The following is an 18983-nucleotide window of genomic DNA, read 5'->3' as shown; positions in this document are numbered from 1 at the left end:
CCCCAAAGTGAAATGTACTGAACTTTCAGGATTCAGTACTGATTAGTCCACAGGTGCGCGCGTGCTGCTGCTGATTCTCCTCCATTTTGTCACGACGCTTCATAGAAACGGGAGGGAAAATTTTGGGCGGACGCTAATTAATTTATTCAGTATATTTTAACGATTTTTAGACATGGTGAGTAAAAACCGAATGTACATTTTGTCGTCGTGTGAAACACTTCCTGTGGGTTCTGACAAAAAAAAAGCGCGCTGTCACAGACCTGTCTTTATGCTAAGCTAACAACTTTATACGCACTTTTACCTCAACAAACTTCATTATCCTTTAATTCGGCGTGTTATTTTTGTTAATTCGGCGTGTTATTTGTCTTATTTGAGACGAGTCGAGCCTTACTGAGACGCTATGCTAACTCCATTAGCTAGCAAAGTCGTTGTAAGTGCGTTCATTTTTGTTCTTCTGCTAAAAGTAATACATCTGAAAGCCTTAAATCTTGATATGAGGTAAATAATAAATTCGGTTGATGTGTGTTTGTGTCCACAAGTTCCATGTTATACACAGCATCCGTGTGAGGCAGCTAATTAGCTTTAGCTAAACTTGTAGCATCTCGAATTAACAACACAAAATCGTCATCTGTTGTTTATTTCTTGTTATATTATTGTTTTTAAACGTTGTCCGTTTTCACACTGAGGTTATATCTGTTCTCTTTAAGGCCTGTGTGTGTGATTTTTAAGTGTTTTTCCCCTCTCAGGATCTCCACAAACACCGCCATGGGATCACAATGTCGAACGGCTTCATCTTACCTGAGGGCAAAATGACACCTAACACTCTGTTTGTAGGAGGAATAGACATGAAGGTGAGACGCTACACTGATGTGTGCTAATGAAACCGACCACAAACGTCAAACACGTCGTTTCTCTCGGTCACAGGTTGAAGAAAACGAGATTCGAGACTTCTTTGGTCGGTTCGGTGAAGTGAAGGAGGTTAAAATCATCACGTACCGTGGAGGCATCTGCAAAGGGTCAGTGGTGTTTGTGTAGAAAGAACCGTCTGTTGATGTTTGTTTGTTTTTAATCTGTGTAATTGTGGTGTATGAGAGAGAGAAATGCACCTACAAAACAAAAACTATACCACGCTTTTAAAAGATTCCTAAAAGGCATTGAGATCTGACCGAACGTCAGACGTGGATATGAGAAGGACAGCTCAGGGGTGAACATCAGCGATGGAGGGTCTGGGTTTGTTGAACTTTAAAGCTAAAAATGTCTGTTCATGTAGGTAGGTAGGTAGCTCCAAAGAGGAGAAGAACCTTCTAAAAGTCTAAACTTACCGTGTGGAAAGAGTAAAAGTCGAGAAACTGTGTACGTTTCTGTAGAAACTTCTGGTGTGCCGTCTGAAGAAACCGTGTACGTTTCTGTAGATACTTCTCAAGGCTGTTTTTATAAACCCTCTTAAACCTCTGCTTTTTAAAAATAAGAATTTATCTTGGTCTCTAGACTCATTGTATCTTGTCTGTATTTACAGTCTGCCTAAAATTTAATGATCTTTTGCCAAAATCCAGTTTTTAACTATTGTTTTTAATTGAAAGTGTTTTATAACAATATAATTCATCTAAATGCAACAGTGAGAACAGAAATCATCAGACATGCAACAGTGAGAATGTTGAGATCTTATTCAAATTTATACTTTTTTTTAATTATTTTTTGTTAAGACCCTAATGTTGTTTTCTAACCATGTTGTATTCCAACACAAACATATTCCTTATTTCCCTAAACAAAAGGTAAATGAGTGCACTTGCATCTCTGTAAAACTTGAATGCTTTGTAGCCACACACACACACACACACACACACACACACACAGTGTTGTTGTTCAAAAATGGTCTTTCTTGCTTTTAATAGATTGTAAACAACACTATCATTCATTCGCAGCTGTGCTGTTGGTTTGCATTAAAAATGAGACATGTGCTTATGAATATGAAGCAAATGTATTAAAGCAGGCAGGAAAAAAAAAACCTCCCCAATTCCCACCCATCAACCTTCTCCCCTTCATCAACTACCACTAACCAGCGAGGCTGACATTGTTCCTCTGAGACATGTATACTGCTGCTTCTACACATATATGGGTCAGAGGGCAGTATCTCACACTCAGATTAACACACACAACACACACATTACTCAGATGTTTAGTCGTGGTAAAGAATCATCACTGGCCATAAAACAGCCAAACCGTCTCAAGATTCAGGATAAATCACTGCACATACAAGCTATATTTTGGTTGTGTAGTTTATCGGTAGAAACCATGTGTAAATCCGGCAAAATATTTAAAGCACCACCGAGTTGCTGACACGCAGTGAGGATCAGACTGTGGTGACAGGACCAGTGTACCATCAGCAGTTCATCAACAAAAAACCTAAGGTAACATCAACCGATCAGCTATTATAATGTTCCACAAAGACGAAATTAAGATGTGAAATTTAAATATTTGTGTTTCGTGCTGCAGAATATTTAGGGTCTGTTGATCCTGGGCAAAGTTGTGGAGTCCCAGCAGGTAAGAGAGTTAATCATTTACCACACAGGAGTGTGTTCGCCTAGTTTATACATCAAATATTTTCCCTGAATGATTTTTCTCCACGACAGTGTTTTACACCATTTAAGGTTTGAGACGTAGCCAACCTGTCTGTAGGATCGTCTTAAGTTCTTTCGTTAAAGTGCTGACAGATGCATTGATTGAAACAAATGAGCAAAAGTCTAAATATTTCTGTCGTTTGTCCTGAAAACGTTACTGTAGTCTATGAGCCACAAAAACTGCTATAGCTTGGAGACGTTTACACTGAGGCAGATTACATGTAACACGATGTTCTTGACCGTGAGTCACAATGAACCTCAGCGGGGTTGCCAGATTGCAGGTGCTGTTTACTCTTGCTTTTATAAGTGAGCAGGATACAAAGGACCAAAACCAGCTGTGCTAGAACCCTGGGAAATCAATACAAATGAACGCGGCCACAGTTTGTCTATCAATGGCTTGTCCGTTTAATGCGTTTATTGTAAGAGATATACAGCCAGATATTAAGTGTTATTTTCTTTAAGCCTATCAGGGCCAAAATTGCCACTAAAGGTGCCGTGGTTCATGCTGTTTAAAATATTTCAAGGTAAATATCAGAAAAGTCAAATTGCATATAGATTCATATACGATCACCATTATTTTTTCACCTGTTTAGTCAATTTGTTTCCAAATCAATAAACATATTTTGCACTTATTTTTGTAGTATTTGGTATAATAAACCCATTTCTATAGTATGCCTCATTTTTTAATACAAAAAAAAGCCTGGTCTGTTTCAGCTGTTTATAAAGCATCAAGTGTAAAATGATCACACCTTTCTGTGCTCAGGTATACATCTGTGAGCATTTTACACTGATATGCCTTTTGTCCAGCAGGGGGCGTTATCTCCATATATATATACACACACGCATACACACACACCCCACTCAAAAGCATGGCATAATTGCATGTAAATAAAACTTCTTTCACACCTCGTTTTATTATACTTACTTTATGAACAATAAATCTTATTGACATAAAACGATGCCATGTTTTTGAGTAAAATAAGCAGAAATTATTAACTATTATTTTGGATAACCGCTGACTGGTGTATGTCACATTAGTCAACATATCCTCAGTTCAAAGCTGACCGATGCGACTGTATTCATAAATAAGAGAAAGCAAACAAATACGATTTGCAAAACATAACACGTATTTTATTTCAAAACCATTTTGAACATCTTTATAAAAATACAATTAACAGAAACTGGATGTGTGTGTGTCTGTCTTTATTTGCATGAGTGTCAGGGCACAATGCTATGAGTTTTGCAAATATGTGTATCGCAGTTTTGGCACCTGGTGCTGGTTTTGGTGTCATTTGTGCAGAATATGCACCTCCTCCTTTTGTGATGGTCGAGGAGGTGGAGGTGGGCAGCTGCAGAGGTTGAATCACCCTGTTGGACGTCCATGGCCAAGCTGGCAGAGGCTGGCATGTGGGGAACAACCTGGTGTCATCTCGGGAGAGGTGTCATAAGTCCTCTTCCAAGTTCCTCAAGGAACCGCCTCCTCTTGAGACACTTTCCCTGATTCCAGCTTGGGTCCATCTCTCTCCACAGTACAAAGGAGTTGTACGCAGATACAGTAACCATGTTATAAAACGCCGTCAGGTGCCAGTGGACTGTCATTTACAACCGTAAACACTACAAGTAAACAACAAATCAGTCAAAATGAATTTATATTTCCTTACACAAGAATGCAATGCGTTGACCTGAGTGAATAAACATGAGCTGAAAAGCTGCAATACCTTGTTGAAGTTGTCGACTCCCCCTTGTTCTTGTGATGGTCGAGGACGATCTGGGATTTTTGTCCTCTGTAGTGCTAACTGCAGTGTCCCCATGCAGTGTGTTCATGGGAGGAGAATTCTGTCTCTTGTCACCAGCAGTGCAGTGGGAAGCTGTGGTTTGTTCTTTCTTACTGTTCCCACAATGGCCAGCTTGCTCCTTAGCAGCTCCCATCCAAGGACCTACTGTAATGCGTGAAAAAGTTGCCACAAGTGATCGGTCACCTCGAGAACCACACGCTGGCCCTGATTTATTTTTTATTTTTTTCTTTGCCGCTGTACACCTGCAAGTTCCAGGCATAACTAGTCTGGACGTTGCAAACTACCCAGATTTTTATTCCATACTTGCCAGGTTTACTTGGTATATGTCGTTTGAATCCACATCCTCCTCTGAATGGGACCAGGCACTCAACCACAGTCACATCACTGCCAGGATTATACATTAACTGCAGGCGACACACCCATTTATCTCAGACCTGTCCTATGGCAGCCATTTTGTCTCTGGCTGGTCTGGTGTCGAGACCATCAAATCATAAGACCCTCAAAATAAGTGGCATGGTGGTCACTACAGTACGTAGCTATGGTCACTATACAATGCCTATTACAGAAACCTTTTCTTGACTTGCTCATCTAAAACACCCCAGAGTGGATCATTGATATTCAGTTATGGTGACATGCAGAATATGGGAGATGTTTAAGGGTCAAGTGGTGACAAGTGGTTAATGCTCTGGGTTATTGATTAGAAGATGGGGGTTCAAGCATTGAGCAAGAAACTTAACCCCCTCTGCTGCAGGATAACGAAGGTGTCTACTTAAATTCACTTCCATGTTCATCAACCCACACTGTCACCAGTCTTGGGTACAATGTTTGAATAGTCAGGAGCACACGTTAGGACCTACAGAAAGGTTCAGTATTCCAATCACTTATTATGCTGCCATGTCTACTGACCAGTTCTGATGGCATCGTGCTTCCTTATGAAATTCAAATGTTATATAAAACACATTCAATTCAAGTTTATTTGTATAGCACTTTTTACAATTGACATTGTCTCAAAGCAGCTTTACAGAACATAAACGTAGAACAGAGGGTTATTATAAGAAAAATAAAGATTAATAGAATACAAAATTCAAGATTAACACATATATATATATATATATATATATATATATATATATATATATATATATATATATATATATATATATGGATAGGTATATGTATATGTGCGTGTGTGTGGTGTTTTTCCTCCTTTGTATGTATTGTTATTGTGTGCCAATAATTGTAACAAATATACTTTAATAAACACATTTTCTTTATAGCATTTGTTGAAACACAGATCCAGTTTGGTTGTAATGCCTGAAAAACTTTTTAAAGAGTTTCTGGTAATCCATACACAAAGTAAAGTTAGGAAGGTTGTTGGGTTTATTCCCAAGTACATAGCCTTTTCTTTTGTTTCTGGACTGATGGGATGGATTCTGCTCATTTAACATCCCTCCATCTACATCTCATTTAGCTTCTGCTTGTATATTTATTTATTGTCAGTATTATAAAGCGTACAAGTGTACAGATTGACGACATGGATAAATGATTTGAATGTTTGCAGGTAACCGATTCTTGGTGTCGTGCTTTAATTGACCAAGAAGGAATATTTCTTGCACCAAGTGTCTGAGCTAGTGGTAAAGGTGAACTTGAACGTCTTAACAAGATATAACCATCAAGGTGTCGATGTAAAATTCTCCCTGCTGGTGTGTTGTGATACAGACTGGAAACTAGGAATCGATTACATGCCAAAATGTTCTGTTTGTCACTTAATTTGTTTGTTATTCTCATTTTTATCTTTTGATTATGTATCTTAATGGTTACATAAGATGGTGGTTATATTCAGAATTTCCGTAGAGGGAGAAGGATAGATGGGAAAACATCACTATTGCTGATGGTTTTTTTTCTTCTTCTCTAGTTACGGGTTTGTTTACTTCAGCGAGGACGTTGACATCCACACCATCTCTGAAGTAAGGAGGTTCTCGTTAACCCTTATAATTGCACTTGTAGGAGTGTGTTTGCTCATCGTTTGAGTGACTACACATCTCTTATTCCCAGCAACAGGTCACTTTTAAAGGAAAGAAGCTCAAACTGGGTCCCGCAATCATGAAAGAGCGAAGTTCTCACGAGTCAGGTTTCCAAGGTTTGTCCTTGTTTTCATGACTTCAGGGTAAAACTGATAAAAACAAATTAGGTTAGTGGTTGATGCAGCTACTTTTGTTACAGATCCAAATAATGACTAATAAATAAGCACACATACTCTTAGCTCAAGGGGTTTGATCTGATAATGTTTGAAAGTGTTTGTGAACAGAAGCACCGTTTTCTTTCTGCTGCAGAATAAATCAATAGATAAATAATTTCAGCTTAGACCATTTCCCACCTACCTGCCAGCCAGCTCTCCAATATCACATGCTAAGGTGAGGACTAATGTGTCACATCACAGGTTTCAGCGTGTGAAACATGCGTGACAGTTCAAGTTATTCTTTTTCCAGTTCTCGACATTTAATCCCAGAAAACATTGTCTTCAGCCGGTTTATCACTTTTTTGTAAGCGTGTGAAATTGCCTTTAAATTGTGTAACTTGGCTCAGGCTTTTTGGGTTGGCTTCCACAAGCTGCTAACAATAAGGTGCTGGAAGTTATTGGCTTGCAGGTCTCACCATTTTTCTTCCAAACCTAAACACAGTCATTATTTTAATTTCCTCCTACCAAAAGTCAGTTCTCCAAACAGTAATAAATGTGGCCCCATTTGCATGTGTGGCCTTTACATTTGCTGAAGATTGTTCGGATCATGATTTATATTGATACAGGTCTCATTCAAGGTCAAGACAGAGTGCTGCTTCTTCATGGTACGACGGTTCTGTGGTCTCATGGTGTTTGTACAGATGAACGTGGCACCTTCAGATGCTTGGAAACGTCTTCCTACAGATTTTGTAGTTTGAAGGTCATGCTGTTTAAAGGCACAGTTAACTTGGTGTAAACCTCTGACCCATTGCATTTGTGCTACAGTCTATTAAAATTAAAACAATCTGTCTCTAAATAATTTCGGGGGGAGTAGATGGCCAAAATTACAGTTATATATGTAGAGCTGTTAAAAAAAATTTGTCCTAAGTGTTTGTATACTTTTGACTTCAACTGTAATTTATCAGGTGAACTGATCCATTAATCAGTCCGTTAGTCACTATGGCTGAGTGAATTATGCTGCTGAAAGAGGACACTGACGTTGGCATGAAGTCCATCCATGTGTAGCCCAAGAAACATGGCACACATCACCAACGCTGCCATGGTGCCATGGATCACTGTAGGTGTGTGTCGTGATTCCTCCTGAAGTCGTCAATGATCTCGTTTGAGATCGGGCCAGACGGGTTGCCTTCACGAGCCTTGGGTGTCCATGAATAGGTCCCCACTGCACACCGGGAGCACAGCACAAGACCTGTTTGAAGATGCTCTGACCCAGTTGCCTTAAACATCTGTTTGAAATGGTTTTGAGATCAGATCTGACGCTTCACTTGTTTCCCAGTGTATCCCACCATTGGGATACATGTGCAGTACCACGACTGAGGTGCCCTTGAGCAAGGCACCGAACCCCCCTAATTGCTCCCCGGGCGCCACAGCATAAATGGCTGCCCACTGCTCCGGGTGTGTGTTCACAGTGTGTGTGTGTGTGTGTGTGTGTGTGTGTGTGTGTGTGTGTGTGTATGTGTAATTTGGATGGGTTAAATGCAGAGAACAAATTCTGAGTATGGTTCACCGTACTTAGCTGTATGTCATGTCACTTTCACTTTATGATGCCACCGTTATTCACTTTGCCTCTCGGTTGGTTTAATGTCATAGTCACACAATCACATCCCACACAGGTCTACATGAAACTCTCACTCACTCATTTTCTACCGCTTTATCCGAACTACCTCGGGTCACGGGAAGCCTGTGCCTATCTCAGGCATCATCGGGCATCAAGGCAGGATACACCCTGGACGGAGTGTCTACATGAAACAACAGATCTAAAACATTTAACTTGTCTAAAACAATTTCAACTTGAAAATAAATTGTATTTATAAAAAGGTCAGGCTAACTCATCAGATACGTTGACGACGGATTTAGGTATATTGGTTAGTTGTCTTGTGTATAGAAATCTACGCATGGTTAGGAGTAGGAAACGTTTTGTGTGAACACTTAATGTGTGTGTTTATCTTTTAGGATTTTTATTTTAATCAGCATTCAAATGCAGGAATCTATTAGTGTACTTAGTATATTAGTCTACTTGTGTATTCTATCCATGTCCGTTTGTGCAAGGTTAACCGAAGATGTGAGTTTTAGGGGACTGAAATGCTTGCACTCTGTAGTGCTGGGGAAGCTTTTTGTAATAAGTACATGATGTTCCTATAATATAGGTTCTATCCCATCACCTCTGATTGGTCCATCACAATGGGTAAGCCCCTCCCCCTGTGTCTACTGTACCTGCTGCCCTACCAGCCTGGTTCCACCCACTGTGCTCGGGGGAGGACCACAGTACCTACAGGTACGTTTGTATTCTTCATAATGCTTTAAACCGTAAGTCTTTATGCTGCACCCAACACAGTACAATGGTGTACAAACACAGCTGATCTATGATGTTAATAAGCATGTTAAATAAACCTCGTCCTGCAGAATAATTAGAGAATAAACAGACTACATAATATAAATAAGATCAGTGTTCTATCTTCTATTCTAGGGAATACTACACAAGTGGATACTGATCATGTGTGTTTGTTTTGTTTGTGTTTGTCTCCAGCCGTATGCTTATCCAAATGTTCCAGGAGTCATGATTCCCCAAATGCCTATGAATTATACACAGACAGCCTACAGCTACCCGGTATACAGTCACCATCAGCACAACCATTCAGTATCTGACATTTCTCAAGAAATTACTGGTTTTAATCATGTACAGGTCCGTGTCTATTAACAAGGAAGCAGAAGCAGGCAGCATATTTCACTCTAATGTGTGTTAGAACCTATTAGTGTTTAGAATGGTGTATTGTGTTAGCAATAACTAGAAACTGGAGCAGGTTAATGACACATTTATATGTAAACTATCCATATTCGTTAACATGGGGCATGGCTTGATGATGATTCACATTGACAGAGTTTTCGTAGCTTCCCCAACAAAGACCTTTCATAAATGTCTTAAGGCACATGTGAGGAAATTAAAGTCAACATTGCCTTTCATCAGTAATCCCATATTGAGAAATAAGCAGTTGGGCTTGTTGTCATGCAGGTATCTGCTCCAGTTTAAAGGTTGTACATTACAGTAGCAGTCAAGCATTTTTACATCTCTGGCCCATCAAAGACAGATTTCTCGGTTGCATCCCAACCATCTTCAAGTCAAATACAACAAGGACCTTTATTAAGATTACTCAGTACATTTTATTTTATTTGGTAAAAGTACCAAATGCATCATTTGTGTACCAGTAGTACAATCTAAACCCAATCTAGACTCATAGTTATTTATGTATTTATTATTTTTGCCTTATGGTGGTTATTACGGGTGTTTTTTATGCAGACGATTGTGACCGTACACAAGCACGTGTTGAACGCAGCGGGTTAATCCTCTGTCATAAATAAATCATTTTCTTGTCCACGCTGCTGGTTCACATGATGATATTTAGAGCTTGTACCACATGCACTCTGATAAACCAGAAGTCTCGAGTTTATTATGCTTTATTACAGTATACCACAGTGTAGCTGAATACTCAAGCCTGATTGGCCAGAAGGTGTGCATTATTTTATTGTAATTGACTTTTCTGCTTTTTTTTTGTGCCAGTATTCCCCGCCACAGTGGTGTGCAGACCAGAGGACCAGGTTTATTAATCAGGTCAGTTTTATTTGTTCTTCCACTAAACAAAATTCAATAAAAGAATCATGGAACATCAGTTAACAGACAGTTGTACAATATAAACATTAGATCCTTTATATTTAAAAGAACATTCAAGTCCTTCAAATCTGTTAGTGTGTATTAATATTATCAATACGGCAAAAATAGTTTCCTTCTCCAGATAATTATGACATCCAACACGGCGTGTTTACGAGCCGTTCAGGCTTTTTGCGACATACAATGGAACTAAAGCTGTGCGTTAAAATGGAACAATAATAAACATGAATAATTAAATACTCGGTCGGCACCTGAAACACAAGACTTTTTCCATGAGCTGGCTGATTTTAAAGCTACATGCACACTCGCAGTGATAAAATCGGTCTGTATGGTTGCCATAGCATCAGTGGTGGCATAACTAGAACCGTAAACATTTGGATAATCCGGACAGGGATCACATGCACTCTACTGTCTTCACTTCCACTGGTAGTCGATGCACTGAGTTGCTACTTACTGTATACGCGTACAGTTAACTTTTCTCAATGTCATTGTGTTGCTGGACTCAACAAAATCTAGTCACCAGCAGTCATCAACAGCCACCTCTCATTAAAAATGAGCATTCATTCAGTCATGTAGCTCTCTGTAGCTAACTACATGTACAATAGATGTCACTCATAGCTGTCACATGTATTGTGCAGTTGTTTCGAGTATTGCTCGTGCATTTTCTACGATTAATGATACTTGTCCACAATACCAGAGCAATACCGATACTGCCAGTAACCGCACCAGGTCTTTTCTTCCTGCTGCACATTATGTAACTGAAAGACCATCCAGAGTTACAACATAAATGCAAAGCTTGCTTCTAGCTCTCGGTGGCCCTAGTGAAGGTAAATCTCGTCAGAAAGAAGAACAGTGTCCATTGTTTAATGTTCTGGATGTTCACACATCTCAACTTTAGGTGTCAGTGTCTGTCATCTGGCTTTTCAGAAATACATAAGTGCCCCTTTTCCACCGTGGCAGTTTGAGTGCTGGTTTGCTGGTCAGTTCTTTCTTTTTCCACAGCCAAAGCACCGGCTCTGAACCAGGAAAAGTGGTTCTTAAGTAGCACCAAAATGTTGCTGGTCTAGATTTAAGAAAGTCATATTGCGTCAGGGGCTGTGGGCGGGGCTACTGTTAGCACCTTTGATGATGTACCTTAAGTAAATTAATGATTAATACTCTTTTACTTTACCGCAATATGATCAATTATCAGCACACCTGAGGGTAGGTAGCTACATGCTAAGGCTAAATTTTTCTGTGTTAATGATAAAATAATGTTATGTACTTTCTCGATCACAACCTCCGTTTATACAGATTACATAGAGCTGCATGTACACGTTGGATTCACAATTAGCAGTCACTATTTACAACTGATGATGATCAGTCAATCAAGACCTGAGCCTAGAGGGAGCCATTCTCTTAAGACTAGACTGTTAGTATTTTATTGTAGTAGAATAATTCTGTAATGAACTTCGTCTAGCATTTTGGATGGGAGAAAAATAAAATATTTGATCTTCTAATGTTTTCCAAATGGTTACGTGCTTGAATTCTTCACCAGTTATTTTTAGTGTAGTATCACTGACATAATTCATAGTTATGACAGATAGCTATTGTTGGTCTTTGTGCTTCTGTAGTGGTCTTGTTCTTAGTTCATCATAGTGAACATTTTCTATCAGGGAGGAGATCCAGATAAACGTATTTGGCGAGCACTTTTATTCTTTGTGTTATACACTGAAGACCTTTTAGGTTTGATGAATGAGACAATAAACAAGAAGTTGAGAGAGGGGAAAGTTGTGGGCCATATTAATTTGGAATATACTGAAAATAAAATGATGTACTGATGATGAACAGACATCAAACAGGTCAACCAAGGGAAACGGAAGCAGTTTAAATAAAGCTTTAAAGAAAGACAATGACCACTCCACCAATCTCCACAGGACAGGGCTGAAGGTTTCTCTAGCTCTATCCTGAGTGGTATGGCCTTTATATTTCTGGAATATCTGGGGGGGGGACTCAAGATAAAAAACATGGGAGGCCTGTTTATACAAGCCATTTTGAGTTATTTCACACTGTAAATATCAGGATAAAGCTTCTGATCCTTCAGCTCATATTCATCTTTTCAACTCAAATTACTTCAGTTCATAGTTAAAAAAAGAAAATAATAAGAATTGGCTGTTCCACCTCAGAATGGGGCTGTATGTCATGATTTAGCATCATTAAGGACCTTTCTGTCGCTAAGAAGGTGGTTCTTCCATACAATCTGGAATACTACCTATTTAGTTTGACACCATAGATGTGTGTGGGGAAGGGGAACTTAATTTCCGGCTACCTACTCATTTTGTGTAATCCAGATTTCTGTTAAACAGTCAGTCGTGCTTGCATGTCTGCTCCCTGACCTCAGCTCTAGACTGTTACCAATGAATGTCAGCCTGTTTTAAGATACCGCTATGCTGCAAGAAATGAGAGCAACACCTTCTACTGTGTAATAGATGCCGCCCTGCTTTAAAAGCCCACCCTTGCTCTCAAAACTACTTTTGTTACTCTGAAGACAATGTAGGCTTCATAAGCAACACCTAGACATCCAGCAACGTATTCCAAACATGCTGCATTGAGATTTAGAAAAAGGGCATATTATGGCATTGGACATCTCTACAATGTTCCGATTAATGAGGGTGAAGTTCTACATCACTCAACATAACCAGATTTCATTTTATAAATGATTAAGGACAGGTTGTGTTAGAACATTATTACACTGAATTGACTGACCATCAGCATGTCTCAAGGTCCTGTGGGGAGCCCTAACAACTCTCCAGGTCCCCCGAAGTGGAGGTGACATTCATAGCCCCAGAAGTCCCCTGCCATCTCAGCCAACACTGCACATTCCTCACCTTGATGATGCAGGGTCCATCAACAAACATCTTCCACAAAACCCTCGCCAATTTGTTCCAAATATTACAGGGTGGTTGAGGCAATGAACTACTGTCTTCACTTTATGCTTTTGTCCCTGGAATTTAATACCGACTGCCACCAACGGGTGTTTGTGAAATCTCCATTCTAAATGCCTCAGTGTCTTGCTTTTAATCTGCCTTCGGTGTACGGTGATCCCACTGACATGCGATTATACTCCTGCTTGTTTTGGGAGGCCGAAAATGGGAATCAAATCTCCACGAACAGCAGCAAGTGAAAACACAGATGGTGCTGTTCAGGGCAGTGGCTAAACATCATCCCAGCATGTTTATGGTCTAAAGCTGTTGGGTAATGAGCTTGGCTTGCCTCTAACACTAGCAGCAGCAGGCAGACAGTCCACTGTGGTACCGCCAGCCTCACTTTTTTAGCATGTATGAATAATGAGGCTGCCGCTGGTGTACCCGCCAGATGGACTAGGTGCTGTAGTTCCTCTCCCTAAGCTGGAAGCAAGGCCTGAAAGTTTGGCAAAATATCTTTTCCCCACATATTACAGTGCCCTGGACTTGTACAAGAACTAATAGATGATGAATGTATCTTGGATTTAAACGCCTTACTGCACATATCGATCTACAATATCATATTCCAGGGTGCAAATACTTTCACTGATGTAGCTCTACCAGAGTTGTATCAAAAATGTCCACAAACACACAAACAGCCTACTTCAAGGCAACGTGGAGGCGATAAGCATAACAACTGATATTTGGAGCTTTAGTGCGTCCGTTATATCCACGTTTAAGTCTGATAGTGCAGTGGATAACTGAACACTTTTTAAAAAAGAGGCAATTCTCTCTAGACAAAGGCTATTCCATGAGCCTGAATTTAGACTGACAAGTTCAGACGAATTATATAACAGTACACTAACTTTCATGCCTGTACATTTTAGAACTTTGTGGATTGTGGAGTCCAGACATTGCTGACACTTCTGTAGTCCATTCTAGAGGTGGACTGTCTTCATGGTAAGAACTCCCTTTTTTTCTTTTATTGAATGTGTTCATTATTTCATACGGCAAGTGAGAGGTTTCAGTCTTGTTCACAGCACTTGATCAGATGATTTATTAAATGAGTGGAAACAGGTACAGCTTCTGCTTGGCTGGAATGCAAGTCTCCATCCACATCATCCTGTTGTAGATACGACTGAAATCATATGTTGCCTGGAAGCAGCAAGAATAGTACTTACATTCTCCAACCACTCCTGAACACTGAATCATTTATGTGCTTATCCAATTTTGGCAGCAGCACACTGCATAAAATCATGTTTGATGAGAGGTTCTTGACCTGTAGCTGCACAAGAAGGGGTGAAAACTGTGAACTCAATGACTTTAACCATGACATGGCTGTTGGTGTCAGATGGGCTGATTTGGGCCTTTCTCACACAGCCATTTCTAGAGTTTAGACAGGATAGTGGTAGCCTAGTGGTTGGGTTGCCAATCAGAAGGTTGTGAGTTTGATTCCTATGTCCACCAATCTGTATCTGCCCTGTATCTGCACCATGATTGGTTGTTTTGAGAACTGCATAAATATATAGGTGTTACAATAAAGATGAGTGTCTTTCACATATATAACTGTCTCATGATATTCTCTTAAAAGAAAGTATCTACAATTTACAATTATTTATAAAATTTAACCACTGAAGTTCATGTTCTGACCATTTCTACCTTTATGTTGCTGAGTTTGAATTTGTGTAGAAAGGTTTATTTTAGAGACTCTGGCTCAAGTAGCATGCAGTTGCACATTAACTGGCTCACAGTTTGATGCATTGGAGAATCATTATTGCTAGAATTAAGCATAGCTGTTTTCATAATGTGTCCCAAAAGAACTACATGTATGACAATGACTGATCTATTCTCAGTATTTAAATAAATCATCTAATATCTTGTAATATGTCTCCTACTTCTCTGTCATCCTGTGGGTGACGTAGTTCATGGTTAAGGTGTTGGACGTCCGTTCAAGGGTTTGAGAGTTCAAATCTCAGGTCCACCAAGCTGCCACTGTTGGGCCCCTGAGCAAGGCCCTTAACCCTCAATTGCTTAGTTGTATAAAAGTGAGAGAAAATGTGAGCCTTTCTGCATAAGGGCGTCTGCCAGTTGTTGTAAATGTAAATGCCTTCCCTGACTGCTGTAGATTTTGCCACCTTTTGTCAAGTTTGAAAACACTTCTACCCCAGCTCCCACACAACACACTCGGGGTTGCACCAACACACTTCTAAAGTAGCAACAGAATCGATTCTGCAAGTCATGTTGTCCTACAATTCTCCTCACTTCCTCAATGTCCCAGATCATTTCACATGACTTCCATAGAACATACTCCAAGATCCCAAACTAGTTTGGCTTCAATGCGAACTTTTTGGCTGTCACTTGGAAGCTTCATGCTGATAACTCAGACCTGATCCTCCTCGACTTAACAAGAGCATTGTTCTTGGTCAATCCAAAGGCTTCTTTTCCATCCTCAAGAGGCTAAGAATTTGTTGATCAACGGTGGCGAGGGGCAGACTGTGATGGCTACAAGCTGGTGTAGAAAGGACATTATTTACATTTACACTATTTACTGTCCAGTGTCACCTAAATGAGGATGAGGTTCACTTCTGACTCTGGTTCCTCTCAAGGTTTTTTCCTCATATCATCTCAGGGAGTTTTTCCTCACCACCATCACCTCAGGCCTGATCATTAGGGATAGATGTTGGAGATAAATAATAATTAAACATTAATGCTCTCAGTTTAATGTGTTTATTGTATATTAATGTTAATAACTTTTTTATTTGCAACTTTTAACTTTTATAAACAACTTTTATTTGCTGCCATGGAGTACTTGGGCACGTTTGGGTGGAAACACAGAGGTGAAATTGTCCCGTTTGTCACAGATTTTGAACCTTCTTAGTCTTGATTAATTTAGGTTCTGAATACTGATGGAAATAAGAGAAATATTTTCAATGTGTTTGATAAAAAAATTATTTTTTCCTTTAAATATTAGAAAAGACTCTGTATTGATTGTAGTTTGTAATTTGAAGGGAGGAAAAGCCTTCATTAACATGCTATGGGAAATAAAATATAAATAAATAAGTCTTCATTTAAACATTTTTACAGATTTTTAAATGTTTATTTTATGACTTCATAATGGAGTCAGTACAAAAACATTATACCTTTTAGCAAATATTCTTTTAGCAAGAAAACTCCAAACAATTGAGGTGGTTGTTTTGCATGAAAAGAAATAAATAGATAAATAAATAAAAGACAAAAAAGTGCAACACTTAAAGTCTCCAGTAGATGGCAGATGCTCAGTAAAAGATTCCCTGTGTGTGTATTGTTTTTTTTGACTATGTACTATAATGCAATATACAGAGTTCAGTTCCATCTCCTTTTGACATGAAGAACAGAATTTGATACTTGACTTTTTAATCATAGTTGCTGGTTTTTCCTTATTAACCATCATCCTAACTTGTCTTCTTTATGACCAGAAACCAAGGTGCTGATGTCTTCGTGGAAATGACATGGACTTGTGGGAAACATCTTCAGCATTCTACCTCTGGTGTGACTGATTTTTGGATATTAAGGTCCCAGTCTGGGTGACATGTCGATGTGATGCCCAATCATGGTCATGTGGTCAAATAGAAGGCTGCATAGTGTGTGTGTGTGTGTGTGTGTGTGTGTGTGTGTGTGTGTGTGTGTGTGTGTGTGTGAGAGAGAGAGAGAGAGAGTGAATACAATTACACACTTTTTTCTCCCAGTTTATTTGCATTGTTCTTTTCTCTGCTTTTGTGAACCCAAACCTTTAAAAAAAAAGACACTTTTAAAATCACAGGCATTTCTCTTTAATTTCTGTTGTTTATTTTAATGTTCGCACTTCCGTCGCTTCTCAGACGCCTCTGATCTAAAGGGGAACGCGACCATTCTCGAGGCAAATATAAATTGTTTAAGTTCAGATCGTTCATGCTGATAGCGCTTTTTTTTTCATGCTCAAAAAAATTCATGCTGACAGCTCTACCTTCCCCAACCTCATCTCGCTCACTGTAAGCACCGTCCTGCTTTTCTTTTTATATATTTATTATTTAGTCAGAACAACTTGGGATTCTACAATTTGTTGGTATTTCGAATATTTCTCAGGGGTTTTGTTGTTTTGTTTGGATTTATTTTGTGGCTTTGCCCCTTTGGTTAACACGTTATTACAATGGGACATCTCTTAATTAACAGCTTATAGGAGAGGAAAGAGAAATAAATAAATCACATTAAATAAGAATGATTGATTAATTCAGGATACATTTTTAAGTCATTTCTGTAAAAAGGCTTTAGACACAAAGGTTTTGGCCACTTTTAATTCACCAGGTAATGGCCGAAGACAAATTCTATACACCTTTGCTGATGTTTGATATTTGTGGTGTTTTTTGTTAAAGGTTCACTGTGTTTTCCTCCACTTCGTTAATGGTGTTTTATATAACACAAGGGAGATGATTTTTATTTTTAATATTAGGGTGATTGTCTTGGTGAGATTAGTCATTTTCAGATTGTGTGTCAATTTAAATAGTTGGTAAGCTGCAGGTGTTGAACACTATATTGTTAGCGATACTGTTCTGGAGCCTTTGGCCTGTGAGGAATTGTTCCCTCTATACACTTCCCATGATCTGTAAGAACTCTGTTATTTTTTTTGACAGCAGTGTTGTGATCACTCTTCAGTTTTGTATGTATACTAATAAAGGTTTGGTGTCTTGTCTTGTTTATAAAGTAATAAAGTTGAAGTTAAATAAAGTGTGTGTGTGTCTGCCCCCCCCAACAGACCTAATAAACACTGTCACGTGATTATATGCTGAAACTCACTTATGACATTCCATTTATTCCTTTTTGCCTAATTCCAATCAGTGCTACAGATTTCAACCTTCTTCAAAGCTGGTTATTGTCTTCTATAAACGTCATATCATCCAGTAACTTATAATTAGCTTTGTTTATAACCAGTTTTACACACATTTCTGTGACATTTGTGACACAAAAATTGTCACCAGGGACGGCGTATGAGCAGTGATTGGCCTTCGTAGTGCCGTGAACTGGTTGCAAATGGTCCTTTCCTCTTTTTAATTGTTTTAATTTTGTTTTAAATTAATTGGAGGTTTATGATATTGTCACTGATAGCATCTGCTAAAATGTTATGTGGTTCACCATCAGTGAGATCCAGTGTCTCTCTTTAGATGGATAAACAGATAGATGTTTTCTTCATCCTCACTGAAGAACATTCAGTTATACTTCACACCTAAATGCGTTTAGTGGACAAACTAAGACTTGTTCGACTTATTATTAGCGTTCGTATTCTTGCAGGATAAAACGGCAGAGATAAATGAGCACTGTATACTTTTCCTGGACAGACGTCACTTTAATAATGTCAGGATTATTGAACAGGACAAATGCAGTGGAGACTAATGCGCATGCGCACTGACCCGCTATATCTCCATCAGCTGTGCGCACAGACAGAGAAGTCCAACACCTCCATCCAGCACCGCAGGTAACTTCACTCTGTCTCAGCAGCTGCTTGTGGACAATCAGGTCTGGAAGCTTAGTTTGTCCTCAAAAGCTCCACATTTAGTGAATAAGGTCAGGTTTAAGATGCAAGTATAGCTTTAATTATCTGCATTGGGAAATGTTTCCACATGTTATAATGTACCTGACTAAAAACTATTGTTCTGCTCAACATGCTGTTTTAATAGTGAACGTTTGACCAGTGGTTTGTAGCCAGGAAGAGAA

General features: G+C 39.1%; 1 protein-coding gene across 6 annotated transcripts; it reads left to right on the top strand.

The window, feature by feature from the left end:
* The first annotated feature begins 14 nt into the window (after positions 1-14).
* dazl (deleted in azoospermia-like) lies at positions 15-17999 on the top strand. 6 transcript variants are annotated; one of them, XM_027157435.2, is made up of 10 exons: positions 15-175; positions 747-851; positions 925-1016; positions 6330-6381; positions 6476-6554; positions 8801-8928; positions 9181-9261; positions 10210-10260; positions 14147-14219; positions 16715-17999. In XM_027157435.2, the coding sequence occupies exons 1-9, from the start codon at positions 173-175 to the stop codon at positions 14189-14191; spliced, it is 636 nt and encodes a 211-aa protein (XP_027013236.1). In that variant the 5' UTR covers positions 15-172; the 3' UTR covers positions 14192-14219; positions 16715-17999. The 6 variants fall into 6 exon arrangements, with proteins under 6 accessions (XP_027013236.1, XP_027013234.1, XP_027013233.1 ...); XM_027157433.2 differs by having other exon boundaries at positions 17-175; positions 6470-6554; XM_027157432.2 differs by lacking the exon at positions 15-175 and adding an exon at positions 194-430.
* Positions 18000-18983: the final 984 nt, after the last annotated feature.

This window comes from Tachysurus fulvidraco, chromosome 7 (genome assembly GCF_022655615.1).
Source record: "Tachysurus fulvidraco isolate hzauxx_2018 chromosome 7, HZAU_PFXX_2.0, whole genome shotgun sequence".
In the NCBI taxonomy this organism is placed as follows: Eukaryota; Metazoa; Chordata; class Actinopteri; order Siluriformes; family Bagridae; genus Tachysurus; species Tachysurus fulvidraco.
This window is presented reverse-complemented; position numbering and strand designations above follow the sequence as displayed.